This window comes from Oryctolagus cuniculus, chromosome 2, assembly GCF_964237555.1.
Source record: "Oryctolagus cuniculus chromosome 2, mOryCun1.1, whole genome shotgun sequence".
Classification (NCBI taxonomy): domain Eukaryota; kingdom Metazoa; phylum Chordata; class Mammalia; order Lagomorpha; family Leporidae; genus Oryctolagus; species Oryctolagus cuniculus.
In genome coordinates, this window is record NC_091433.1 from 42,021,222 (window position 1) to 42,048,517 (window position 27,296).

The window sequence follows — 27,296 nt, forward strand, 5'->3', positions numbered from 1 at the left end:
GTTAAATCACTGAAATCACTCTGCCAATGCCACGTCACTACAAAATCCAACTTTATAATTCTAATTTGGGGTAAGTGTACCAAAGAGGAAAAGATTTTCTGTTAATAGGTTTCATTATCTGATTATCAAGAAAATTACCTAGGTGAAATTTGCATTACATGTCCTTAAGTCACTCAAGATAAACTTTGTCTCTTTCATAATGCTGACAAAAAATAGAGGTGGATCATCTATCCTGACAGCAAAAGATAATGTTAAGAAATATTTTAGGCCGGCGCTGTGGCTCACTAGGCTAATCCTCCGCCTTGCGGCACCAGCACACCGGGTTCTAGTCCCGGTCGGGGCGCCGGATTCTGTCCCAGTTGCCCCTCTTCCAGGCCAGCTCTCTGCTGTGGCCCGGGAGTGCAGTGGAGGATGGCCCAAGTACTTGAGCCCTGCACCCCATGGGAGACCAGGATAAGTACCTGGCTCCTGCCATCGGATCAGCGCGGTGCGCAGCGCGCCGGCCGCGGTGGCCATTGGAGGGTGAACCAATGGCAAAGGAAGACCTTTCTCTCTCTCTCTCTCACTGTCCACACTGTCAAAAAAAAAAAAAAATTTTAGGGTACAGCACTATTGGGCAGCGGGTTAAAGCCTCAGCCTGCAGCGCCAGAATCCCATATAAGCACCGGTTAAGTCCTTGCTGCTCCACTTCTGATCCAGTTCTCTGCTTTGGCCTGGGAAAACAACAGGAGATGGCCCAAGTCCTTGGGCCCCTGAAGCTGTGTGGGAGACCTGGAAAAAGTTCTGGCTCCTAGCTTTGGATCATCTCAGCTCTCGCGTTGCATTCATCTGGGGATTGAACCAGCGGATGGAAGATTTCTCTCTCTCTTTCAAATAAGTAAATCTTTAAAAAATATTTTAAACATATGTCAGATATACAGTATATCACATGCTATATTTACATACCCAAACAACATACAACCTTCCTGGAAGTTCTAATTAGATAAGAGAAACAGACCCAAAAGGATTATTCTACCACTTTTAAAATTGTGAAACATACATGCCACATACAGTTGAACTCCAGCAATAGCTTTTGAACCCCAGGAGCTAAAGCAAATTTAGAAAGAAGTCATCTTAACTAAGTGGGATGTCTGATCAATGCTTTCTTCAAAACAATTTATTTTCATTTATTTGAAAGGCAGAAAGAAGACATCTCCCACCTGCCCTGAAAATGCCCATAAAGGCCTGTACTGGGCCAGGACAAGCCAGGAGCCTAGCATCTGAGTCTCTCACGTGGAAGACAGGGATGCAAGCCATCACCTGCTACCTCCAAGGGTGTTCATTGCCAGGAAGCTGGAATTAGAAGCAGAGCCAGGACTCTAACCCAGGCACTCCAAGATGGAATGGGCATCTCAAGTGGCTTCTTAACTGCTGGGCCAAACACCTGCCCCTTAAAAATATCTTGAAAAGATCCTTTGTAGTCATCCTCTAATATGTAAGCCTACAAAGAAATGCACTTCTAAGCATGTTTGGAGTACCACAAGGATGCATCACATTAAAATAAATCATTTTGATTCTTTCTCTAAAGTAGGATAGGCTGTCATTCTCCATTAAACATTTGAATGTGTTCGACAAGGTTTGTTTGTAGATATCAAGTTTGTTTCATAGGTACACTATGGATAAAGCAGACTGTATTACATTTTAAATTCAAAATACAGATGGTTCCTTAGGCTGAATTAAGATTTTTCAATTGTGATGTTGCAGACACATACCCAAACAGCCATTGTTTATCACTTTCAGTTCAATATTCAATAAACTACATGAGATATACAGAACTTTATTATAAGATAGGCCTTGTGGTAGATGATTCTGCCCAGCTGTAGGCAAATATGTCTTCTGCATACATTTAAGTCAGGCGAGGCTAAGCTATGATGTTTGATAGGTGTATTAACTGCATTTAAAACTTCTAAATATTTTCTTAATGGAAAACATTAACCCTGTCGTAAGTGAACAGGATCGGTAATGGGTTATTTTCCATTTTCTTGGCTCTGGAATATCAGTTCATAACACCCCAGGGAATGTCTGTCACTAAGATTGGTTAGATACCAATTTTTATCAGGTAGTCTTTTTTTTTTTTTTTAAGATTTGCTTTATTATTTGGAAGACAGATTTACAGTGAGAAATAGAGACAGAGAGGTCTTCCATCTGCTGGTTCACTCCTCAGATGGCCACAACAGCCAGAGCTGCATTGATCTGAAACCAGGAGCCAGGAGCTTCTTCTGGGTCTCCCATGTGGGTGCAGGGGCTCAAGGTCTTGGGTCCTCTTCTACTGTTAGCCCAGGCCATAGCAGAGAGCTGGATAGGAAGAGGAGCAGCCAAGATTAGAACCAGTGCCCATATGGGATGCCGGTGCTTCAGGCCACGACGTTAACCTGGTGCACCACAGTGCTGGCCCCACCAGGTAGTCTTACAGTTTCTTTTTGTTTATGTAAGCTTATCTACAATTTTATTCTGTTATTTTTTGCCAAGGTTCTTAATTTTTTTCCATCATAAAGGTGATCAGCTTGAGGATGAGCGTGGGTAATTATTAAGTGCTAAAAGATAGATACCGTTCCTTTAACCCAAGAAATAGAAACCCCCCATACTTGCTTCCTTATACACAGTATATGCAACGGAATAGCCAAGATGTTTTGGATGACCTTACAGTTTCTTATTGATTTCCTTTCACAGTAAGATAGATAGCCCTGATAAAGTGCTTCAGTGAGTAACTTAGCTACTTCAGAAAAGCAGAGAGCCCAAGCAATAAACCCAATTTGATTGAAAAAAACTGGAAAGATGTCATCAGTAAGAACAATATTCCTTTTCAACAATAATGCATTTTTCCCAGTACCCTGAGACTGATGTTAACATTGACTTGCTGTGCTAAGCTGTTGTGAGCTCTGGGAATTGGGAAGTGTACAGGAAATAAATGTGCCCAATTCTGAATTTTGCCCATAACTGAGATAACAACCAGTCACCAATTGCTAGTTGTCAGAGCCAAGAGTTAAACTGCATTCAAGAAGCTAGGATATGGGCTCTGCACTCTTACTTACAGAAATAGAATTTTATTGACTGAAATAAAGAATATGTAATATAAAAAGAGGCTTAGAATCACTCCATTTTATACTTAATGTTCATGTAAAAATAAAAACCTCCACAGGCCAGTGCTGTGGCATAGTGGGTAAAGCCACTGTCTGCAGTGCTGGCATCCCATATGAGCACCTGTTCAAGACCTGGCTGTTCCACTTCTGATCAGCTCTCTGCTATGACCTGGGAAAGCAGTAGAAGATGGCCCAAGTGCTTGGGCCCCTGCACCCATGTGGAAAACCCAGAAGAAGCTCCTGGCTCCTGGCTTTGGATTGGCCCAACTCCAGCCACTGTGGCCATTTGGGGAGTGACCAGCGGATGGAAGACTTTCTCTCCCTCTCTCTCTGCTTCTCTACAACTCTGCCTTTCAAATAAATAAGTAAATCTTGAAAAAACCCTCCAAATATTTTTAATGGGTAAAATAAAATATTTCACATCCAATATGAATTTTTGATGAGGTTTTCCTTTTAACACCTATGATATAGGCTTCAAGATCAGTTCACTGAAATACAAATGTATACATGTGCACACACCCTCTATGTATAAACGGTGACACACATTTGAAGCATTTTCTTGAGAAGATGCAGTGATGCAAAGGGAAGTTTAGAATTCAGCCAATCTGCCATAAGACAAAAGGTTCCAAAGTGGGAAAAAATTCTTTTTCGTGCAATAAACCTGTCAAGAGAATATGAGTTGCACTGGCTGATTCTGAGCTCCCTAAAGTTCTCAGAGTTCATCATTCTATGAGTTCATTCTTCTAGCAATTCCTGCCCTAAATAGGCTGCTCCTTGGGAGAAGTAAGGAAGTCGTATTTATTTTTTCAGGCTAAAGAATTTAAAGGAAATCCATTCTTGAACGTGGACCATGAGCAGGTGTCCATGAGCTAAGCAAGTGACAAGACACTCGGTCCTTCCAAAACCCCACCACACTGATTGGTCGTAATGTCACCTCGATCAGCTGATTCATTTGAGCCTGTCAAATCAAAGGCTTGTCATTAAGTTAGAAATCTTGGCCCATATTTTTTAGGAAGCCCTTATACCTAGAAGACCGCCTTTCCTGTCCTATATTTCTGCCTCCATAAACACAAATTTTCTTTGGGTCATGACTTCCCAACGGTCTCAGTGATCATCCCTGCCCTCTACAGGAGCAGAATCAAAGAATGGATTGGAGACAAGTCAGAGAAGACTAAATGCTTTTACTTAGCTTAAGCAAGGAAAAGTGCGACATCAGTGTTTTTTTGCTGTGTGAGGGCTCCTAACACATTCTTAACAGAGCAGTTCTACAGACAGCCTTTTGCAGAAAGCATTTCAGTAGAGTGACAGAATCATGATGCTTTTATTTCACTACAAGTATATTTTAAAGTGTACTTGAAATTTGTAATGCATCCAAATTCAGATTTAAAAATCTTTAAAAGCCATAGACACCGAGTTTAGGAGGCTGATGGCTGTGAGTCTCCCTTCTGGTTTAATCCATGTCTTGTTTTGCATTCCTCACAGGTGAGCAGGCAGTGCCTGGAAGAGAAGCAAACATAAGTGGTGATTTGTGCTTTGACACTGGGAGCTCCAGTCTTAACACATTATTTAGAGGATATTTTTCATGATAAAATTCCCTAGCCTAATAAAAAAAAAAAAAAAGACGACGATGCAGTGGCTTTTAAAAAAGATTTATCTGGCAGACAAGGGTAGGAGAGTGTGTGGTGGGGGGCAGTGTGGAATGAGAGTGAGCGAGCTTCCATCTGCCAGTTCACTCTCCAAATGACCACAAGGGCTGGGGCCGGGCCAGGCTGGGACCAGGAGCCTGGAACTCTATCAGGGTCTCCAAAACCGATGGCAGGGGTCCAAGCATTCGGGCCATCTTTTGCTGCTTTTCCAGGTGCATCAGTAGGGGGCTGGGTCAGATACTGACCAGCAGGGACTCAGACCAGTGCTCTGATATGGGATCATGGTGTCCCAAGGGGCAGTTTGTGGACTGCACCACAACACCAGCCCCTAGCCTAATGGATAACAGGAATCATTTCAGCCAACAGTGAAGTAGAAACAGTTGTATCTGTGGTGAGGGTCACATAGACAGGGGTTGAACACCTTCGCTCTATTTTAAATAAGTCATTTCTATCAACAGCATAACAAAGTCATAAACAGGACTTAACTTATGCATACATATATACACATAATTTTCAAAATTTAAAAAAATTGACCAGACTAGAATGAGCAAAAGAATTGAAAAGATATTTCTTAACACTTAAACCATATTAAGGGGGTAAATTTAATGTTACATGTTCTTACTACAATAAAGAAATGACAAGAAAAAAATTGTAATGACATTTCCATAATTCCTGGCTTATAGTTTGCTTAACTCTGTCAGTTTCCTTTTGATCCAACCTAATACAAAGGAAAATGCAGGTTTGTTCTCGAATAACATCCATTCTTACTGAAAGGTGTTTGGTGCCCTTTTCAGCACTTAAATTTTAGAGATTTACAAATTCTATTCAAGTACTGAACATCTGCTACTCTGAGGAGTTTGCAATGGCAGAATTTTATTTAAGGACATGAGATGAGAACAATCTGCCCTGAGTGGTGCCATGGCGTGGATACAGCTTGAGTTTGCATAAGGGTTCATGTGTTGAAGCTTGGTCCGTAGGGTAGCAGGGTTGGGAGGTGGGGCCTAGCAGGAAGTAATCTGGTCACTGAGGATTGCTGTAATCCTTGTGGAACTCTGGGTAGTGCTCCTGAGAGAGTCTGTTATAAATGGGAGCCTGACCCCTCAACCTCTTTTTGACTTCCTGTTTCACCAAGTGATATTTCCCTCTCACCCTTGCTCCCGCCATGACCTCATCCACCATGAGGTCCTCACCACAACCAAGCTAGCGTTGGCACCATGCCCCAGAGCCTCCAGAACTGTGAGCTAAAGAAATTCATAAAGTAGCCAGCTTTGGGTATTTCGTTACAGTAACAGAAAGCAGCCTAGTACAACGGGGGAAGGATTACTCGGGAGACATCAAGACTAGAAGCTGTTGTAAATCCATGGAGAGTTGGATGATGGGACCCCTCGCTCCTTCCTTCATCACTCATTTCACTCCATTGCTTTGAGAATGAAGTGAAAATCCTTACATGGCATAAATTTCTCCAGAACTGACCTCCACCTGCATAGCCTCCCAGCTTGTCTTCTGCCATTTCCCAGTAGCTCTTTAGCCATAAGATGTATTTGTGTCTCCCTTTAATAAATCACATCTACATGCTTTTCCTGATCCAGAATCCTCTTGTTCAACTTTGCCATAACTTCTACTGATATGTTTGTTTACTTATTTATTTGAGAGACGGAGACAGATAGTGCCATCTGCTGGATCACTCCCAAATGCCCGTAACAGCTGGGCCTGGGTCAGCCTGAAGCCAAGGAGCCAGGAACTCAATCCAGGTCTCCCTTGTGGGTGGCAGCAGCCATCACCTGCTGCCTCCCACGGGGTGCATTAGCAGGAAGCTGGAATTAGGAATGGAGCCTGGAACCCTGAAGCTCCCATGGGGGATGCAGGCAGGCCAAAACCCACCCACATTGGTTTTTTAAGATTCAAAGCAAGCAACAGCACCTCTTCTAAAAAGCCTTTCCTCATGTTCCTCTCCTCCACCTCACCTTACTTAGGTGCCCTGCTCTAGTTTGCCTTAACTAGAAAACGGAACAGCTTGACTCCCTGACGTGCTGGTAACGGCCCTTCGCATGGGGACTTGCAGTTGGCTCTCAGCCACTGATGTAAGTCCAGAGTGGCACTGCTGTGGCCAGGGATGGCCAAGCCATGTGGGACCACAGAGCTGAAAGGAAACTTGGAGACCGTTCACTTCAACCACCTGCTACATGTGAAGTACACAGCAATGGAGAGTCTCCGAAAATGTAGACTTCACTCTTGTGCTCATAATTATTCTGGAATCCAAAGTTGACTAATAGCAAATGAAACTCCTGAAACTGCAGAAGACAAGGCAGCAATCCACAAAATCTCCTTCACCTGTGGTTTTTTTTTCTTTTTTTTTTTTTAACTTTTTCCATAGACCAGCGTCCTTAGCAAGCAGGGTCCTAAAACACAACTTTGCAGGGATGGGCTAAAGCCGCTGTTGTCTATGAATGTGGAGTTGGTGACTCTGATGGGAAGGGTTTGGGAAACAAATGGGTAAGGTTTGTGTTCCCCTTCCACTGAGCCAACCTCATCATCAGGAAGAGACAGCTTGTGCGGTTCTACCCACCTCTATGGAGCCAGGGAACGTGGTCTTCCAAAGTCACACCATTAGACAAAGAATTTGGGAGTCTGCGTTGTGCTGTAATGCACAAGCTGCTACCTGTGATACCAGCATCCCAAATTGGTGCGGGTTTGAGTCCCGGCTGCTCCACTTCCCATCATCTCCCTGCTAATGCACCTGAGAAAGCAGCAGAGGATGGCTCAAGTGCCTGGGCCACTGCACCCACATGTGAGACCTGGAAGGAGTTCTAGCTCCTGGCTTCGGCCTAGAAGTAAACCAGTGGCTGGATGGAAGATCCTACTTTCTGTCTCTCCCTATCGCTTTGCAACTATTTCAAATAAACAAACAAATCTTAAAAAAAAAAAAAAAGAAAGAAAGAAAAGAAAAGAAAAAGAACTTGGGGGGGACAGGGGAGGTGTTTGGCTTGAAAATGCCAGGGACTGAGTCTTGGCTCCACTCTTGATTTCAGCTTCCTGCTATTGTGCACCCTGGGATCAGCGGCAAGGGCTCAAGTACTTGTATCCCTGCAGCCCCTGAGGGATACCTGAGTTGAGTTGAATTCTTTCTTGGCTTTGGCCTGGCTCAGTCCTGGCTCTTGTCGGTATTCGGGGAGTGAACTGGCAGGTGGGATTTCTTCCCCCTTTCCCTCTCTCTCTCTGCTCTCAAATAAAGAAAGAATTTGGGTGCCCTAACTTCTAGTCCAATGTTGTTTTCACTGTATCATGCTACCTCTAAAACAGAATCCACTATAACAAGTGAGGGGTTTTTAGAGAAATGTGTCCAGAATCGTCATCCTATCATACTGCAGAATAGCTAACATTTACCGAGTGCTACGAAGAGCCATTTCTGTTCCTGCCAACATCCCATGGAAATGATTCTGATCATCATTTTCCATACAGGAGAAAAATGGAGATTAGAAAGTTAAAGAAACTTGTCCAAGGCCACATAGGTTAATAAGTGGTAGAAATAATTTTTTAATCCAAGTAGTCAAACAGCAGAAGTTATATTATTAGCTCCTAAATCCTGCAGTTTATCTCTCCCATGGAGAATCTCCACATACGAATACGTTAAAGACTCTGAGAAGCCCTATCATATTTTGTGTAACCCTGTGATGGCAGAAGCCACAGCTACTCACTAAGCTATTTAGAGACCTGGATAATACTTTGAAAATAGTAGGTGTTCATTAAGTATTTGTAAGGAGACGGGGGTGTTTGGCATAGAGGCTAAGACACCACTCGGGACACTAGCATCTCAGGAGTACCTCAGTTTGAGTTTGTGGTGCCTACTTTTTTTTTTTTTTAAGATGCATTTATTTATTTATTTGAGAAGCAGAGTTATAGACAGAGAGAGGGAGAGACAGAGAGAGAGATCTTCAATCTGCTGATTCATTCCCCAGATGGCTGCAATGGCCTGAGGTGGGCCAAAGTGAAGCCAGGAGCCAGGAGCTTCTCTTGGGTCTCCCACGTGGGTGCAGGGCCCCAAGCACTTGGGCCATCTTCTACTGCTTTCCCAGGCCATAGCAGGGAGCTGGGAGGGAAGAGGAGCAGCTAGGACTCGAACCCACCCATATGGGATGCCAGTGCTACAGGTGGAGGATTAACCTACTGCCCCACAGTGCTGGGCCCTCCCCACCCCGACCTGCCCTGTTCCCTACTTCTGATACCAGCTTCCTCCTAATGCCCTAAGAAGCAAGAGGTAACGGCCCAAGAAGTTGGGTCTTTGCTTTTCACCTGGGAGGCCTGTTTCAGCCCCTGGCTACTGTGGGCACTTGGGGAGTGAAGCAGCAGGTAGGGGAATCTCTGTTTTTCTGCCTTTCAAACAATAAAATAAAAATTAATTAAAATAAAAACAATTTGCTAATGAAACAGGTAACTAAATATTAAACAAATTACTGACTTTCGATAGTAACATCTTAGAACTAGAGGGTTAAAAGTTTCTTTTTTTAGCATATTTTTTAAAAAACCAATTTATTTATTTGAAAGACAGTGAGAGAGATCTTCCATCTTCTGGCTGACTCCCCAAATGCCTGCAACAATCGGGCAGGGCCAGGCTGAAACCAGCAGCTGGGAACTCAATCTAGGTCTCCCATGTGGGTAGCAGGAACTGACTTCTTCAGCAACCACCTGCTGCCTTCCGGGGTGCACATTAGCAGAAAGCTGGAATGCAGAGTGGAGCTGGAACTCAAACCCAGGCACTCTACCTGTGGACGCAGGCATACCGAGTGGTGGCTTCACTGCTCTGCTAACCGCTGCTCGGTATTGCAAATAGTAAGTGCACTCTCACTCTGTAATTATCTTCATCGTAAACCCTCAATCAAACAGATGACAAACCTGTTGTGGTGTGGACCAAATCCAGCCCCACGAAGCTGATTTTCAAAGGAATGGAATTTACTCTGGCACACTCCAATGTAGGATGCCTTTCCCAGGCCAAATCCCAAGATACCAGCAACTGTGAAAGCAAGTTAAGAAAGACAGATAATTCAAAGGTTCAGAACCTTCTCCACTAATTATCTTCTAGAACTTTATTAACCCTAGTAATGTTTGTATTAAAAGTACCATGATAAACTCTGAGAACAAGCAGGATTGGGCACAGGAGACTTTCTGTTCTCCTCAGCTGTGAACTGATGGGAGACAGCAATGACAGTGCAAGCAAAGTGCGGTCCCAGGGGCAGACAGCCAGACAATGGCCCAGCTGTCAACCAAATGGTGGAGGCCACCAGAGGAGGGAAAGGTGGGGGCTGGGCTGTCGCTAAGGGCAACCTCCAAACCCCTGGGTAGGAAGGCCACTCCGCTTGCTTTCCGGACTTGGAGCAGAAGGGAGCTCTCTCCTTGCCTACAGGCGAGAACTCAGCAGGGACTGAAGAAATCTTGAGCCGTGTTCCTCCTGCTGGGAATGAAGAATGTATGCTGGACCCAGCCCTCTCTGCACAGAAACTCATGGTTTATGCATATTTTCATGTAAAAGAGGAAAAGTCCCTGATTCCTAAAAATCACACATTTTGTGTGTCTGTCGTAGAAAACACTTTGAAAAGATTGCCTAGGGTAAAGAAGGAAATAAAAATCCATAAAGGATTTATCAGCCGGAGGCCCGTCTGCCGGCGATTCCATTACAGTGGGTCCTCTGTAGCCATGGGCTTCATATGCATGGATTCAACCAACTGCAGACCCAGAATTTTCCAAAGTTTTGCATCAGTAGTGAACATGTACAGACGCTTTTCTTGCATTATCCCCTAAACAATACGGCATCCCATCTATTTGCATAGCATTTACATTGTAGTAGGTAAGGTGGGTAAGACAGAGATGACCTAAAGTATAGGGGAGAATGTGCGCAGGTTATATACACAACCTGCACCATTTCACTCAAGGGAGCTGAGCACCTGCAGGTTTTGGTGTTCTCAAGGGGTTCCTCACCACGCCCTGAAGATACTAACGGACAACTGGCTCTGTCGTGCCAGTCCCTCCTGCTAAGCTGTACATCAGAAAGTGTTGAATGAACCGAGAAATGCAAAGTGGCAAAAACAACACAAGCAAAGTGGTTAAGCTGGATGTTCATGTTCTCAGTTGCTATAAACATCGTCTTTTTTCAAAATGAATCTGCTTTTTCTTACTTTGATAACTTACGTGCAACTTTAGGCAATGATCCAAATCTTGGATTAGCTGCTAAATAACCTAAGGAGTAAGAGATAAATACATTGTTATTTCATTCTACAACAAAACTCAATTTTATGCACAAAACTTCAAATTTTAACATAAAAAAATCTCTTAAATGTATATATTCTTAATCTGAATGAATGGCCTTATAAGCACTGATTCAATTTTTAGTTGAGGGGCTGGTGCCGTGGCTAGTGGGGAAAAGCAGCTGCCTGCAGTGCCAGCATCCCATATGGGTGCAGGTTGGAGTCCCAGCTGCTCCACTTCTGATACCAGCCATTAGCAGGGAGCAGTGGAGGATGGTCCAAATACTGGGACCCCTGCACCTATGTAGGAGACTTGGAAGAAGCTCCTGGCTTCAGATCGGCTCAGCTCTGGCCATTATGGCTATTTTGGGGTGGGGGGGGAGGGTAAACCAGTGGATGGAAGTATGCATGCTCTCTCTCTGCTTCTGGAACTCTGTCTTTCTAGCAAATTAAATCTTTTTAAAAAATTCTTAGTTGAATTTAACTCCCAAATATCTATTCTGGCAAATTGCAAATATTAGCTTTAAACTATAGAAAAGAAATCTGAAAACAGACAATTTCAGACTGATTTAAAGATATTCATCAAGCAAAAGGTGCACCTAACAACTGAATTCAAAGAAATTACGTTATCATCCACCCTCTCCTCTTCTTAAGTAGCTCAATACAGAAAGTTTCAACTTAGAGATTCAGAGTATATACATTATGATTTTAAAATAAACACATTACAATTGTGGCAGCCACAATAATAGTCTCCTAAAGATGTCCATAGCCTAATTTTTGGAAACTATAAATAGGTTACATTACATAAAGGGGATTTAAGATTAAAAAATAAGGGTGCTGTGGTTAAGTTGCACCCTTGGGATGTCCACGTGTCATATTGGAGTGTCTGGTTCAAGTCCTGGTTCCTCCTTTTCTAATCTAGCTCCCTGCTGATGTGCACCTGGGAGCCAGTAGGTGATGGCCCAAGTACTTGGGCCCCTGCCAACCACATGAAAGACCCAGACAGGCTCCTCTTTGGCCTGGGCCAGCCTTGGCTGCTGTAGCATTTGGAGAGTGAACCAGTGAATGGAAGATATCTCTTTCTCTCTGCCTTTTAAATAAAATGAAAATAATAAAAATGATAGAAAATGGAATTAAGATTGCTGGTCAGGTAACTGAAATAAGGAGATGGTCCTGGACAATCCCTGTGGGTCCTTGAGTGTGGAAGAGAGGAAACAGACCCAGAGAGATGGGGAAAAGCTGGCCCAACGTTACTAACTGTGAATACGTGGGAAGGGGCCGCCAGCCACGGTATGTGCGTGGCCTCTGGAAGCTAGAAAGGGAAAAGAGCCCGAGAGCCACCAGAAGCACACCGTGGGGCTGACACCTGGCTTTTAGCCCAGTGAGATCCATTTCAGACCTCCAGGCTCCAGAGCTGTAAGCTAATACATTTGTGCTGTTTAAAGCCACCACGCTTGTGCTAATTTGTTACATCAGACATAGAGATCCAGCTTACACAATCCTGAAGAAATATGCCCAGACGCAAGAGATGGTAGGCTGAGCAGCTTAATGAACCCTATAGATGTCCCAGTGATAGATTTTTTGTGTGTCAGAAATGCCTGACAAAGGCTTGTTACTGATTGATACATCTATTTCTACAAAGAAACTGCCTTCCAGTTATAGAATTAATTCACAGTAAATGCACGGCCTTTAAAAACTACTAATGTTGATGGAGATGGGGTTCCCCTAGGTAAATGGGATCCATCTTCTCTCATGTTCCTGGGTATGAGCACCCCTCCTAAACTCCTGGTCATCAAGCAGTGCTCAATAAAATGGGCTGAAACAGGGCCAGCTGCCTTCTTACCTGGGGGTTCCCTGGTCAGGTGGAGACAGACAGAAGAGAATGAGGAAAAAGCACAGAGAGGCAAACTCAGGGGCAGGAGGGCCTGTGTGGGGAGATGCAGGGCGGCTGCTCATCCTTGTGGTCTCCTGCATGAAGCGGCCTGGGCGTCCCTCAGGCAGCTGCAGTCTCTGACCAGGAGAAACGCTCGATGGAGAGAGGCTGAGGTGACTTTCAGAGCCACTCACCTCCTCCTTGGGGCTCCCTCGTACAGGGGACACACTGTCCACCCCTGGGTGATCGGTCTGACCTGGGAGACATGGGCACTCTGTGTTGGCTGCCTATCATTGTTCTAATAAATTATCACAAACGCAGTGGCTTAAAGCTACACAAATTTATTGTCTTAAAGTTCTTGAGGCCAGAAGTCCAAAACAGGTCTCCATGGGTGAAAATCAAGGTTTTAACTGCATTCCTTTTAAGGCTGGTTTCCTCTCTGGAGGCTCCAAGGTTTATTCATGCCATGGTCTGAACTCATGAGTCAATGGCACTAACGAGGGTACAGGCTCCATCCAGTCACGAGTTTGGGAGGTGGGGACTAGAGGAAGCTCATTAGGTCGCTCTCATGAGAGGGCTGCTTAAGGATCCTTCCCTTGCATATCGCTCTGCCACTGCCAGCAGCTAGACCAGCAGGGCCTGCCTGATCTGGGACTGAGAACCTCCAAAACCACAGCCAAAATAAAACTCTTGTTTGCAGTGGACTTCTCTCGGCTTTCGTTACGGTGACAGAAATCTGGGAACGACTGCCTCTCCAGACTCCAAAGCCACCCACGTTTCTTAGCTCATGGCCCCTTCCTGGATCATCAAGGTCAGGAGCACTGCCATCTCTGTGGGGCCATCTTCTGATACTCTCTTTCACTTTTGAAGGCCCCTTTGATTACAATGGGCCCACTTGGATCACCCAGAATATTCTCCTTATTTTAAGGTCAGCTCATTAACAAGCTTATTGCACCTGCAACTTGAAGTTCCTTTTGCCAGGTAACCTAATATATTCACTCATTCCAGGGATTAGAAGCTCTCCTGGGGAGGTGAAGACACAGGCCGAAAATAAGCAAGAGCTTGCATAAATAAATCCTTCACCAAAAAAATAAATGCCAAGTGCCAAAACGCTGCCAGAGGGTCACAGACTACAAGGCTCTCTGAAGTGAAATTATTTCACAAAATCAAATCTTACCTTGGTGGACTAGTCCCTGGGTGACAAGCATGCTTACCAGAGAAAAAGGCAGAGCTGTAAAACAAAAATGCCCTTCAATGTTCGTATCTTAAAACTTAGCAGTTACCTAGACTTCAAGGAGAATTACTCTGAGCTTTTTGACTTATTTCTTTGGCAGTGAGTTTATATTGTTGTTGTTTTTTAATTTTACTTATTCTACAAATATTTATTAAATGCTACATGGAGAGTTTTCCTGGCATCTGCTTCAGTCACTCACCCAGGTGCACAGCATTAATTAGACCAAACCTAAACCCCATGCTGTGCCATCTCTGGCATCCTCATGTCCTCCACGCCCAGCACGCACCAGCCACTAGTCAATCAGCACAGACAACACAGGCATCATAGTGTGTGTGAACTTAACTGTTGAGTTGGGGAGCTGTCTTTGGCTATGTATTTTGCCACTTCTACATAGCATTAAAACACAGTAAAATACACTCAAATTCAAGCCTCCTCAATAATGATCTTCATAGCTGTTTTTTCCAATCCAGAAAAATAAAGGATTATATCTTAATTTTATTCTTTAATCTGTTTTTATCTAGGACAGTTCTCTGCCTCTCTTTTGAATCTTTCATGATATTTTGTCTCACAATTTGAATATTTGTCTCACGATCCAAATAAAGATTACAAGATGATTACACTCACGTTAAACATGTGCAAAGTTTAATTATGATTTTTGAAAGAAGCCATTTAGAATGGCAAAGATAGTTTCTAGTTCTGTCAAAATGACGTTTCTAAAACATTGGATGACTGAGAACATTGATAAACACCTAACTCTTCCTAGCAACCAACACAAATCAAATAGCAACTAATTGTTCCACTCACAGGCACCTACCTAATAAATGTTCATCTAGTACGGCCCAATTAAATATTTACTCATAGGTTGTCTAGGAGCACAACCAGTAATCACAGTAATGCATTGCAAATATCAACTTCTAAAAAGTGCTACTTCCAAAACAGATGATTCTGAATTTGAATGATTTATGAAATCAAAATGAGTATTTCAAATTATAAATTATCTATCAGTGGTGTCGCAAAACATTGGGTCTATATCTAAAAACTATTTTCAAGTGATGAATCATGAATTCTTCACACCGGAAGGGGCCTTAATGCACAGACTGAATGCACACTCTGGTCCTTCGTAAGGCAGGGCCAGAGAGAGGAAGCAACTCAGCAGAAAGGGTGATGTAAGAGACAGGGCAAGAGAAGAATGAACGGGACGCTGCCCCGTTACACTCAGCAAATATTTATGAGGTATTTTTTATGATTAAGACATTGTAGGCCGGCGCCGGGGCTCACTAGGCTAATCCTCCACCTTGCGGCGCCGGCACACTGGGTTCTAGTCCCGGTCGGGGCGCCGGATTCTGTCTCAGTTGCCCCTCTTCCAGGCCAGCTCTCTGCTGTGGCCAGGGAGTACAGTGGAGGATGGCCCAGGTGCTTGGGCCCTGCACCCCATGGGAGACCAGGAGAAGCATCTGGCTCCTGCCATTGGATCAGGCCGGCGCGCCGCGGCGGCCATTGGAGGGTGAACCAACGGCAAAGGAAGACCTTTCTCTCTGTCTCTCTCTCTCACTGTCCACTCTGCCTGTCAAAAAATAAAAAATAAATAAATAAATTTTAAAAAAAAGACATTGTATAGGAGACACCGGGATGAAGTTTCAGATAAACCTGACATTGTTACTGAGCTCTGTAAGGTTTAGAGTCTAGTAGAATGTCAGAAGCTCTGCTCTCTCGTAGTCAGGAAATTCTAAACTATGGTCTTGGTCCACGCTCTTGGTCACGTGAAGGAAAGTTATGTGTGCATCACTTTTTGCTAAATGAGGTGAATCAAGTGCTCCTTAATCAGATCAAACATCTGCACTAAAAAGGATCTCGGATATCAGGGATTTCTGCAAGTCTTTGCTCAGAAACAAAGCATCACCCTGATTCTAACAGGATTTGGTTGTAGCAAATAAAGTATCAAGATCAAGATGGGCTGCAATTACCTCTCTTCCAGAAACTTTCTTCCTGACATTCTCGGATGATCTTTGCAATCTCTCCTTTATGGATGTGCAGTTTTGATTTCGGACAAAACAGCAGGCTCTGTAAGGGAAGTTGTAGGGTGAATATGCTGAGCTAATCAGGAAGCACCTGCCCTGTTTGCTCTGCGAGGGCACAAGGAGGCCCCTTCACTTGTTGAGGGTGTACACTCTGTGCCTGCTGCCAGCACAGAGCAAGGATCCATTGCCATGAGTGTTTTCCAGCTGGGCACGCTGGGTGAGCAGCTCTCTGGTCAGGCTGAGTTACATCTGAGACCACGTGTTCCATCCTTGCTATGTGCCCTGCCTAGAGTGCTACTCATTCCCTTGGCCCACCTAATCTTGGGACCCAGCCCAAAGGCCAACACTGTGACAAAAGAGGTTAAGCTGTAGCTTGCAATGTGGCATCCCACATCAAAGTACCAGCTGGAGTCCCAGCTGTCTTGCTTCTGACCCAGCTTCCTGCTAATGCACCTGGGAAAGGAGTGGATGATGGCCCAAGTATTTGGGTCCCTGCACACACACGAGAGACCTGGATGGAGTTCCTGGCTCTAGCCTGGCCCAGCCCAGGCTGTTGTGTGCATTTCTGAGGAGTGGACCAATGTACGAGGATCTGTCACTTTTTCAAATCAAAATTTAAAAAAATCTGAGAGAGTGAGTGAGCCAGCCCCCTAGCTCAGTGTTGCTTTTGGGTGAGAAGAGCAATTTCCCCTTCAGCACAATATGCAGACATCTGAGACACTACTCAGAGCACTCTAAGTTATCCACTTAACACATCTGATTTCCAATTTACCCATTTATACTCTACATGAATTTTTAGACAGTGGACTCATGAACAGACTGCTTTCCATTATTCTCTATTGTTTAATTTCAATTTTAACAGTTTTCTTTACAGATTTGTAAGCGGTCTAATTTCTGGCACACTGCTGACCTAATGACTTTCCTATTATTTTGTATCATGCTGAAATGTTGTCATCTAGAATAATTCCCATCTTTTATGATCCCTCCCCCTTTGTGGGTACAATGATATTTCAAAATGTTCATTAAATGGCATTAAATGATAAATTTTTGTTGTTGCAAAAAAACTTTTAGAAATCCATGCAGTTTTTTCATAATACGCAGTTTCCACAAATGATTTGAAGTCCACTAGTATATATTATTCATTCACTTTCCTCTCTCATTCTGTTCTGCCCACAACTATTCTGGGTGTTTAATGTACACCTTTTATTAGTACATATTCTTTTTGCTTAAAAATATTTTATTTATTTGAAACAGTTGGGGGGTAGAGAGAGAGAGAGAGAGAGATTCCATCTGCTGGTTCACTCCCCTAGATGGCCACAATGGCCAGACTGAAGCCAGGAGCTTCATTCCGGTCTCCTGCTTGGGTGCAGGGGCCCAAATATTTGGGTCATGTGCTGCTGCTTTCCCAGGCACATTAGCAGGGAGCTGGATCAGAAGTGGAGCAACTGGGACTCAAACCAGCAGCCATATGGGATGCCAGCATTGCAGGGGGCTACTTAATCCATTATACCACAACGCCAGCCAGTACACATTCTTGCAAGATGTTCATTGCTTTGGGTACACGCATTTTTGTAATAAAAATAGCAGTTTTATAAATGCTTTTATTTATGTGAAAGGCAGAGTTATGGAGAGACGGAGGGAGAGACAAAGAAAAAGAGATCTTCCATCTGCTGGTTTACTCCCTACATGGCCACAACAGCCAGGACTGGGCCAGTTCAAAATCAGGATCCAAGAACTCCATTCTGGTCTCCTACATGTGTGGCAGGGGCCCAAACACCTGGGCCATCTTCCATTGCTTTTGCAGCCATATTAGCAGGCAACTGGATCAGAACTACAGCAGCTGGGACTGGTGCTCATATGGGATTTTGGCATCACAGGTGGCAGTTTAGCCCACTGTGCCACAATGCAGAATCCTCAAATGGCATTGTTTTATGTATTTTATTTACTCTTTAAAATATTTTCAACTCAGGGGCAGGTGCTGTGGCGTAGCAGGTAAAGCTGCTATCTGCAGTGCTGGTATCCCATGTGGTGCTGGTTCCATTCCCGGCTGCTCCACTTCTGATCCAGCTCTTTGCTATGGCCTAGGAAAGCAGCAGAAGATGGCCCCAGTCCTAGGGCCCCTGCATCTGTGTGGGAGACCCAGAAGAAGCTCCTGGCTCCTGGCTTCGGATTGGTGCAGCTCCGGCTGTTGTGGCCATCTGGAGAGAGAACCAGCGGATAGAAGACCTCTCTCTGCCTCTGCCTCTCTGTAACTCTGCCTTTCAAGTAATTAATCCTTTTTTTTTTTTTTTTTTTTTTTTGACAGGCAGAGTGGACAGTGAGAGAGAGAGACAGAGAGAAAGGTCTTCCTTTTGCCGTTGGTTCACCCTCCAATGGCCGCCATGGCCGGCGCGCTGCGGCTGGCGCATTGCGCTGATCCGAAGGCAGGAGCCAGGTGCTTCTCCTGGTCTCCCATGCGGGTGCAGGGCCCAAGCACTTGGGCCATCCTCCACTGCACTCCCTGGCCACAGCAAAGAGCTGGCCTGGAAGTGGGTCAACCGGGACAGAATCCGGCGCCCCGACCGGGACTAGAACCCAGTGTGCCAGCGCCGCTAGGTGGAGGATTAGCCTAGTGAGCCGCGGCGCCGGCCCAAGTAAATAATCTTAAAAATATTTTTAAACTCAGCCTTATTCTTTTAAGACTCATCTGTGTTGATTATTTAACATACTTGTTATAAAAAATGTTTTTGTTAAAAAATGTGAAATCCATGCATAGTTTTTTATAATATGTATTTGCCATGAACTTTTTGAGGACCTCTCCTATATGACATTCTATTCTCTTTTTTTTAAGACAGATTTATTTATTTGAAAGTCAGAGTTACACAGAGAGAGGACAGGCCGAGAGAGAGAGAGAGAGAGAGAGAGAGAGAGAGAGAGAGAGAGAGAAAGGCCTTCCATCCACTGGTTCACTCCCTAACTGGCTGCAATGGCTGGAGCTGCACTGGTCTGAAGCCAGGAGCCAGGAGCTTCCTCCTGGTTTCCCACGCAAGTACAGGGGCCCAAGGACTTGGGCCATCTTCTACTGATTTCCCAGGCCATAGCAGAGAGCTGGATGGGAAGTGGAGCACCCAGGTCTCGAACTGGCACCCATATGGGATGCGGGCCCTTTAGGCCAGGGTGTTAACCCGCTGCGTCACAGCACCGGCCCCGACTAGGTTTTCTAATGTCTGACATTATCCAGTTTTCTAGGCTGCAGGTCTGAAGTAATGTCTTATTTGCATTTCTGTGATACCAATGTGTCTGGGCATCTCCACACATCATTGAGCCAGATCATCCTTCTCTAGTGTGGAGGCAACCACTACAAGTTGTTGGAGTGGGCAGTAATCTCTCATTGTCTAGATATTAATATTAATCAGTTAATTTTCATTTTATTTGAAAGGCAGAGAGAGTAAGAGACATATAGAGACAGACACAGAGAGATCTTCTATGTGTTGGTTCACTGTCCAAATGCCTCAACAGCTAGGGCTGGGCCAGGACAAGGCCAAGAGCCAGGAACTTAATCCAAGTCTTCCACATGGGTGGCAGGAGTCCAAGTATTTGAGCCATCATTGCTGCCTCCCAGGGTGTGCATTAGCAAGAATCTGAAATTGGAAATGGAGCCAGGACTCAAACCCAGCCACACTGATATCGGGACACAGGCATCCCAAGCAGTGTTTTACCTCTATGCCATATGCTATACCTCTGCCCCTTTTATTACCTTAATTTTATCATGGTAAAATACACAACATTTACCATTTTGATCCTTTCAATGTTTGTAATTAGTGGCATGAAGTACATCCAAAATGTTGTGTAACCATCACCATTACTAGTTCCATTACTTTTTCATCATCCCAAAAGGAAACTCCACACCCATTAATTCTCATTTCCTCTGTCCTCCCACCCCTGGCCACTGCTACTCTGCCTTTTGCCTCCGTGGACTTGGCACTTCTGGATGTTTTATAAAAACGGAATCGCAGCATGTGTGGCATTCAATGGCTGGCTTCCTTTCCTTTGCACAATGTTTTCAATGTCTGTCTGCACTGTGGCAAGCATTAGCATTTTCATTCCTTTTTGTGGCTCAAGAGTATTCCATCACAGGGATATACTGTATTATTGTTATATATACCATCCATCGGTGGGCACTTGAGTTGTTTCCACCTTCCAGCAACTGTGAACAGAACTGCCAAGGATGCTCCTTCACAAGTTTTTGTTTGGACCCCTGTTTCAATTCTGTTGGGCCACATGGTCATTCTAACTTATTGAGAAACTGCCAAACTGTTTTCTAAGCAGCTGTACCATTTTACTATCTCACCAGTACACTATGTGAGTTCCCATTTCTCCACATCCTCACTATCACTTTAATTTTTTATTTGGCTTTTTAAAAAAAATTATTTATTTCAAGGCAGATTTACAGAGCAAGAGGAGAGACACAGAGAGATCTTCCATCTGCTGGTTCACTCCCCAATGGCTGCAATGACTGGGGCAGGGCCAGGCCGAGGCCAGAAGCTTCCTCCAGGTTTTATGTGAGTGCAGGGGCCCAGGCACTTGAGCCATCTTCCGCTGCTTTCCCTGGCACATTAGCAGAGAGGAGGACAGGAAGTGGCACAGCCAGGACTCCAACTGGCATCCATATGCGGTGCTGACACTGTAGTCTATGGTTTAACTCTCTGTGCTATGAGCCAGCCCCTTGGCTTTTGTTGTTTAAAGTTTTATTTATTTGAAAGGCAGAGTTACAGAAAGAGCAAGAGAGGTCTTCCATCTGTTGGTTCACTCCCTAAAAGGCCACAATGGCTGGAGCTGGGCCAATCTGAAGCCAGGAGCCAGGAGCTTCTTCCAGGTCTCCTATGTGGGCGCAGGGGCCCAAGGACTTGGGCCATCTTCCACTGCTTTCCCAGGCCATAGCAGAGAGCTGGATCGGAAGAGGAGCAGCCGGGTCTCAAACTGGTACCCATATAGAATTCTGGTACCGCGGGTGGTGGTTTTACTTGCTATGCCACAGCACCAGCTGCAGCTTTTGTTTTTATTTATGGCCTTCCTAATGGGAGCGAAGTGGTGCCTCAGTATGGGTTTGATTTGCATTTCCCTAAGGACAGATGACATCAAACCCAATTCTATTGATGGTTCATTTGTTTAAAACAATTTCTTAAATATTTTATTTGAAAGGCAAAATTTCAGAGAGAGAGAGAGAGAGAAAGAGAGAGAGAGAGATCTTCCATCCAATGGTATTTTCTCCAAATGGCTGCAATATCTGGAGGTGGGCTGATCCAAAGCCAGGAGCTTCTTCTAGTCTCCTACATGGATGCAGGGGCCCAAGCACTTGGGCCATCTTCTGCTGCTTTCCCAGACCCATTAGCAGGGAGCTGTATTGGAAGTGGAGCAGCTTGAACACGAACCAGCATCTATATGGGATGCCAGTTTCTCAGGTGGAGGCTTATCCTGTTACACTACAATGCCAGCCCCTGTTTTTACATTTTTTAAATAGTTGAAACAAAGTCAAAGAGAAATAGAACTTCATTACATGTGCAGGGGCCCGTTATGCCACAACGCTGGCCCCTAAAATTTTTGAAAAATTTAATTTGTTCCTCACTTGTATTTCTCTGTTTGTGAATTATTACATAGGTCTCTGGCTTAGTATTTTAGTATTTCTTGGGGTTCTGGGGTTTTTCTTGCTGAGGTACAGCTCTTGGCCTTTTGAAGTGCACCTTGCCTCTTTTTTTTTTTAATGTTTATTTTATTTTTTTTGAAAGAGTTACAGAGAGAGGTACAGAAACAGAGAGAGGTCTTCCATCCGATGGTTCACACCCCAGATGGCTGCAATGGCCAGAGCTGTACCAGTCAGAAGCCAGGAGTTTGTTCTGGGTCTCCCACGTGGGTGCAGGGGCCCAAGGACTTGGGTCATCTTCTACTGCTATCCCAGGCCACAGCAGAGAGCTGGATCGGAAGAGAGCAGCTGGGACTAGAACCGGCGCCCATATGGGATGTCAGCACTTCAGGCCAGAGATTCAACCCGCTGTGCACCAAAGCGCGGGCCCCACCTCTGTTCTTTCTTAGCCTCTTCATTTGTAGTAGACATCAATGTGCATGATGGTCACCATTCCAAGTGACGTCATATCTGGAGTGTCCCTGTGGCTCTGATGCATTCAGAGCAACACGAGCAACCTCCCTCTTTGTCTACAGCTGCCCACGGCCCAGGACGAGGAAGGAGTGGACAGGTGAATCCAACAACAGGGGAAGCAGCTGTTCTTGCTCTGTCCCTCAGCAGGGTCACTCCTGGGCAAGCACCCCTCCTTGTGCCCCGTGTAATACACATGGTCCCCACTCAGCAATTGTTCAACCTACGATGATTCAACTTCACGACTGTGCAAAATTGATACACATGCAGTAAAAACTGTTCTTCCAATCTTGAATTTGAAGAGATGTGAGATGTGGTGCTGGGCAGCTGTAGCCCCCCGCCCCTGCTGTGTGATTTGGAGAAGAAACACAGCTACTTTGCAGTGTGCTTTGTGGCTAAGCTGTGCTGATGAGCAGGGGAGGCGTTTTCAGTGCATTTTCAACTCAACAAAACGTTCAACTTCGCCTGTGTTCATCAGGACATGACTCCATTGTTAGTAAATTGAGGAATATGTTTGTTCTTGCTCCTGGCTGTGGCTTCAGAAGAAAGAGGGGGGCACCTCCCCAAACCCACACGTATGCACACACCCAACTACCACAGCTGCTGTGAGCCTGCAGCTCTCCTGAAAGGAGCTCTCCTGGCCTTCTGTGCAGCCATAAATGTTGCATGGTTCTCCGTTTCACCGAGGCCACTCGGGTGTCCGCATTCTTCTCCTGTGACTTATCATGTGTCTGTTTGCCTCTCTAAACTCCGCTCCTTAAAAAGCATCTCCTCCAGGATAAACAATGTTTAGCTGGAAAAGTTGACCTCACAGAACATAAACTCCACTTATTTACCCACCAAACAGTTCCTCATCTTCGCTGCATGTTCCCAAAACGCCAGTATTCATCCCTAACAGGCAGCAAGGATGCCCGTGCTAACCCCTGGGTTCTCAGCCTGATGGCCATTGGTAATTAAGGACTCTGACAGCCTAAGAAGAGCACCTGTCAGCAGCAGTGCTGGTTATGCGCACCCTTCCTAACAAAGCTGTAAAAATGAACAAGATGCATCATTTGCTGGAGCTCGCTGAGGCTTCTGTCTGCCACAGGGAATGACTTCAGTCGCCAACAGCCTAAGAGTTAGTTAAGCTGGGATCTACACAGGGAAGAGTACAAAAAGGCTTTAAAATAAAATTTTAAAAGGCTACTTTCCAAGGTAGCTAAAAACCCACTTTTCTTCCTCATTCCATTTTCCTTGAACCCACTGGACAAAATGCTAAGTCAGAGCACTGGTCAAAGATGCAGCTGAACAACAGTCCTGAACAGTTTTTCAGATAGGTCTCCCCCTGCCCCCAAATTAAACATATACCTTCTTGTTTAGCGGTGGCAAATGGGGACCGTTCTCCTGGCTTTCATGAGTCGACATGGATGCCATGGTGATTGGTCCTGGCTGCTCTTCCAGCTGGGTGTACTCTTGCTTACTCCTTTACCCAATGTCTAAGAAAAATATAAGGAAATTGCTGTGCCATGACTGAATGTTTATATCACGTTTCAAATCACCCTTAGCATCAGCTGCATTTGGAAACTTATTTTCATTAATCTTTTTTCTTTCTTTTTTTGACAGGTAGAGTGGACAGTGAGAGAGAGAGACATAGAGAAAGGTCTTCCTTTGCCGTTGGTTCACCCTCCAATGGCCACCGCGGCTGGCGCGCTGCGGCCGGTGCACCATGCTGATCCGATGGCAGGAGCCAGGTGCTTATCCTGGTCTCCCATGGGGTGCAGGGCCCAAGCACTTGGGCCATCCTCCACTGCCTTCCCGGGCCACAGCAGAGAGCTGGCCTGGAAGAGGGGCAACCGGGACAGAATCCGGCGCCCCAACCGGGACTAGAACCCGGTGTGCCAGCGCCGGTAGGCGGAGAATTAGCCTATTGAGCCGTGGTGCTGGCCTATTTTCATTAATCTTAACCTGCAATTGTCTACAAATTCAATGTCTAAAGCTCTTCCCCTGGTGACACCCACGCATTAACTCACTGATGGGGACAGATTGGAGGTAGTGTAGACAAAACATCATGCTGTGCACCTGAAATGTTTTATTACCTATAAATTATGTCCTAAGAAACGTTAAGGTCATCAGTGACACAAATACAAGGTGACTTCAAAAAATTCACAGAAAATGGAATTAGAAGTTTACTTTTATGCAAAAATTTTAAAATCAATGCAGTTGAATACATTTTTACATGAGTTTTTAAAAGTTAATTTTTTTGAGGGGCAGAGAGAGAGAGGTACATAGCAAATACTCTCCCATCAGCTGATTTACTCCCCAAATGCCTGGGACAGTCAGGGCTGGGCCTAGACTGAAGCCAAGAGTTGGGAACCCAATTCAAGGTTTCCCATGTGGGTTGCAGAAAACCAAGTACTTGAGCTGCCACTGCTGCCACCCGGGATCTGTATTAGCAGGCAGCTGGAGTCAGCTGGGTACTGAACCCAGGCTCTTTGATATGGGACATGGACATCACAACTGTGTTTTAATCACTCACTGGCCCAAATGCTTGCCCTGCCTTGAACTCTTTGAAAACTCCTTGTATTGCTGAATGTCTATTATGTGTCAGACCCAGGGATACAAAGAAAGGTAAGACAAAAAAAAAAAAAAAATCCCTGCTGAAGAAGGTAAGAGTTTAAAGGGGAAGACAGGTAAGTCAACAGTGACCCAACATGGGAAGGCTTCCAGAGGTATGCCCAGGTGCTGAGGAAGGAGGGCGGGAAAGGTCTATTCTGTCTGGTCAAGTCCAAGAACACCAAAGAGACCAAGACTCCTAAGCTTGCAGAGGGATGTGCAGGGGATGGATGGACACGGGGAGCAACAGGATCCATAAGGAAGGTAGCACAACAGTTGAGACAAGGAGCTATGGAGATCCGAACCAAGACCCCGGAGGAAAGGATGGGGGTGATAAACTTCGGTAGGAAAGGTTGGATCTGGGTATCTACGGAAGCAGACAGTGGAATTAGTCAATAGGGGTTAGACTATTTGAGGTTCTGGGCCTAGCGTTCCAGGAGAGATGAATCTGGGAGCTGCCACCACAGAGACGAGAGCGAAGGCAAGGAAGCTGAATAAATCCATCTGGAGAATGGGAACACCGAGCCCAAGCAGCCATCAACTAGAAAAGGGGGAAATGGGCCAGGGAAGAGCTGAGAGGCAGAGCAGCTGCAGAGGTGAGGGAGTCTGCAAGAGGAGGTCAATCATTAACAACGTCACATGTCTCTGAAGAGTGGACTCGGGATTGGCAATGGACAGATTCCAAGTGGACAGTGAACTTCCTGTCCCTTTCCCTCCAATGGCCGCTGCATTCTTGCATGCTTCATGACTAATGATCTCCCTGCAAAAGGAGTACCTTCTCACACACAGCCTATTTCCTCATTAATTACTCCCCAAGGGGGCCCATACTTGCACCAGATTTCACCATTAGGTGCCTCGTGTTGTAGAGACAGCATGGAGCTCTGTAAGGTTAAGTCCTGGAGTCAGACTTAGGTTCAAATCCTGATTCTACTCCTTGCTAGCCCTGTGCCTAGGGGCAGGTGATCTAACGGGCTGTGCCTCAGCTTTCCCACCTGTTAAGCAGGTGCAATCAATGCACACAGCAGTCCTGAGGGGCTGTTGCAAGGATGACGGATGAGGACGAGCAAGGAGGCCCAGACTCCAGCTCAGCGCCCAGCTCACAGGGAGTGTGTAGGTGGTGAGGGGCAGCTGTCTGAGTGGCCTTGGGTCAGAAAAGACTTCCTGGGAGGCCTCAGGAAATCAGGTGTCCAAGGCCAAAATATATTAATTTTGCTTAGTCAAGCATTAGGCTGTTGCTTCAAATTAGAAAGCAAAGGCACCCCAGCTCTTCAGCTTCGGTGCTTAGGCCCCCTTGCACCCCATGAATTCCCAGTCACCCTACGGAAGGAAGCCTTTGAGGGGCTTGCCTGCCAGGTGCAGCTCCCACTACCCACACGAAGGTTTGGTCCGTTTTCTGCGCGGTGCCGGAGGGCAGCAGAGGTGCTAAGGGGGCGAGAGGGCAGGCAGGACCAGGGACGCGAGGGAATACCGCGCCTTCGGACCGAGGACAGCCCGGAATTCGCCTGTGAGACTCCGCCCCCGCCCCCCCCCCCCCCACGGTCCTTCCGCACAACCTGCGGGAGCCCGGAGCCCGAGCCAGGAAGGCGGTCACGGCCAAGGCCCTAGCCCTGCCCCTGCCAGCGTCCCCAGTGACGCCAGAAAGCAAGCGAGCAGAGGAGGCCTTCGGTCCCCCACCTACCCCCTTCCCTGTCATCTCCCAGGCCGAGTGCCCGGCGCCCGCTCTGCGGCCGCAGCCACAGCCCGCACCCTCCTCGCTGTCCTCCGCGCCCGCCCCTCGCCGCCCCGCGGGGCCCCAGGACCCGGGTCTGCAAGTCCCCGGCCCCCACCTGTCTTCCCGAGCGCCCTCTCCTCGCCGCGGAGCTCCTGGGCAGCGCTCTGTCTTCCCCCGCTTAAGTCACTGCGCAAGTGCATCCCCACCCCCACCCCGCAGGCCCGGTCTTGATTGGTGGCTGGAAGCCGCCCTGTGCTAGAACCTCCCCCTTGACCCCTCGGCCTGTCCTGACCCGTCTGTCACGCTTGCACGCGATTCTTCCTCCCGAGGATAACAGCTCCCACAACTTCCTGGTGCACTCCGACCCTGAGCCAGGCGCTGGCCTCCACTCACCTGCAGCCCTTCCCACAGCCCTGCGGGTTAGTGCTGCTCTCTCACTTTCCGGGCTGGCCAGCTGAGTGGTGCGTGGCCTTTTCCCAGGCCATTAGAAGGGAGCTGGATCGAAAGGGGAGTAGCTGGGATGGGACATAAACAGGTGCCCATATGGGATGTTGATGTTGCAGGTGGTTGCTTTACCTGCTATGCTACAATGTTGCCCTGGGTTTGTGTTGTAACGTTCCTTTGCTACTCTTCAGGATTCAGCCCTTCAGGCATCGTGCTAGGATATCCTACCTTATCAGAAAGGCTTTTGATAGCCTAAAAGTTTATGGGGGGCCGGCCCTGTAGCACAGTGGGTT

At 46.0% G+C, this 27,296-nt stretch overlaps 1 protein-coding gene and 1 long non-coding RNA gene across 5 annotated transcripts in view; one reads left to right on the top strand and one right to left on the bottom strand.

Moving 5' to 3' along the window:
• Positions 1-2,104: 2,104 nt before the first annotated feature.
• Positions 2,105-26,847, bottom strand: OCIAD2 (OCIA domain containing 2). Of its 4 annotated transcripts, XM_051831541.2 has the most exons (8): positions 26,675-26,800; positions 23,604-23,731; positions 16,073-16,169; positions 14,052-14,105; positions 10,946-10,993; positions 9,656-9,773; positions 4,530-4,616; positions 2,105-2,334 (listed from the first exon to the last, which is right to left on the bottom strand). In XM_051831541.2, exons 2-7 carry the CDS (start codon positions 23,667-23,669, stop codon positions 4,535-4,537), a joined length of 465 nt encoding a protein of 154 aa, XP_051687501.1. In that variant the 5' UTR covers positions 23,670-23,731; positions 26,675-26,800; the 3' UTR covers positions 2,105-2,334; positions 4,530-4,534. The 4 variants fall into 4 exon arrangements, with proteins under 4 accessions (XP_051687501.1, XP_051687513.1, XP_002709477.1 ...); XM_051831553.2 differs by lacking the exon at positions 4,530-4,616; XM_002709431.5 differs by lacking the exon at positions 2,105-2,334 and having other exon boundaries at positions 4,281-4,616; positions 26,675-26,847.
• Positions 26,839-27,296, top strand: part of LOC138848444 (uncharacterized) — a 31,421-nt gene continuing 30,963 nt past the window's right edge. The window contains exon 1 of the long non-coding RNA XR_011386231.1: positions 26,839-26,978. This is a non-coding gene — a long non-coding RNA (uncharacterized lncRNA). The remainder of the gene's footprint in view (positions 26,979-27,296) is intronic.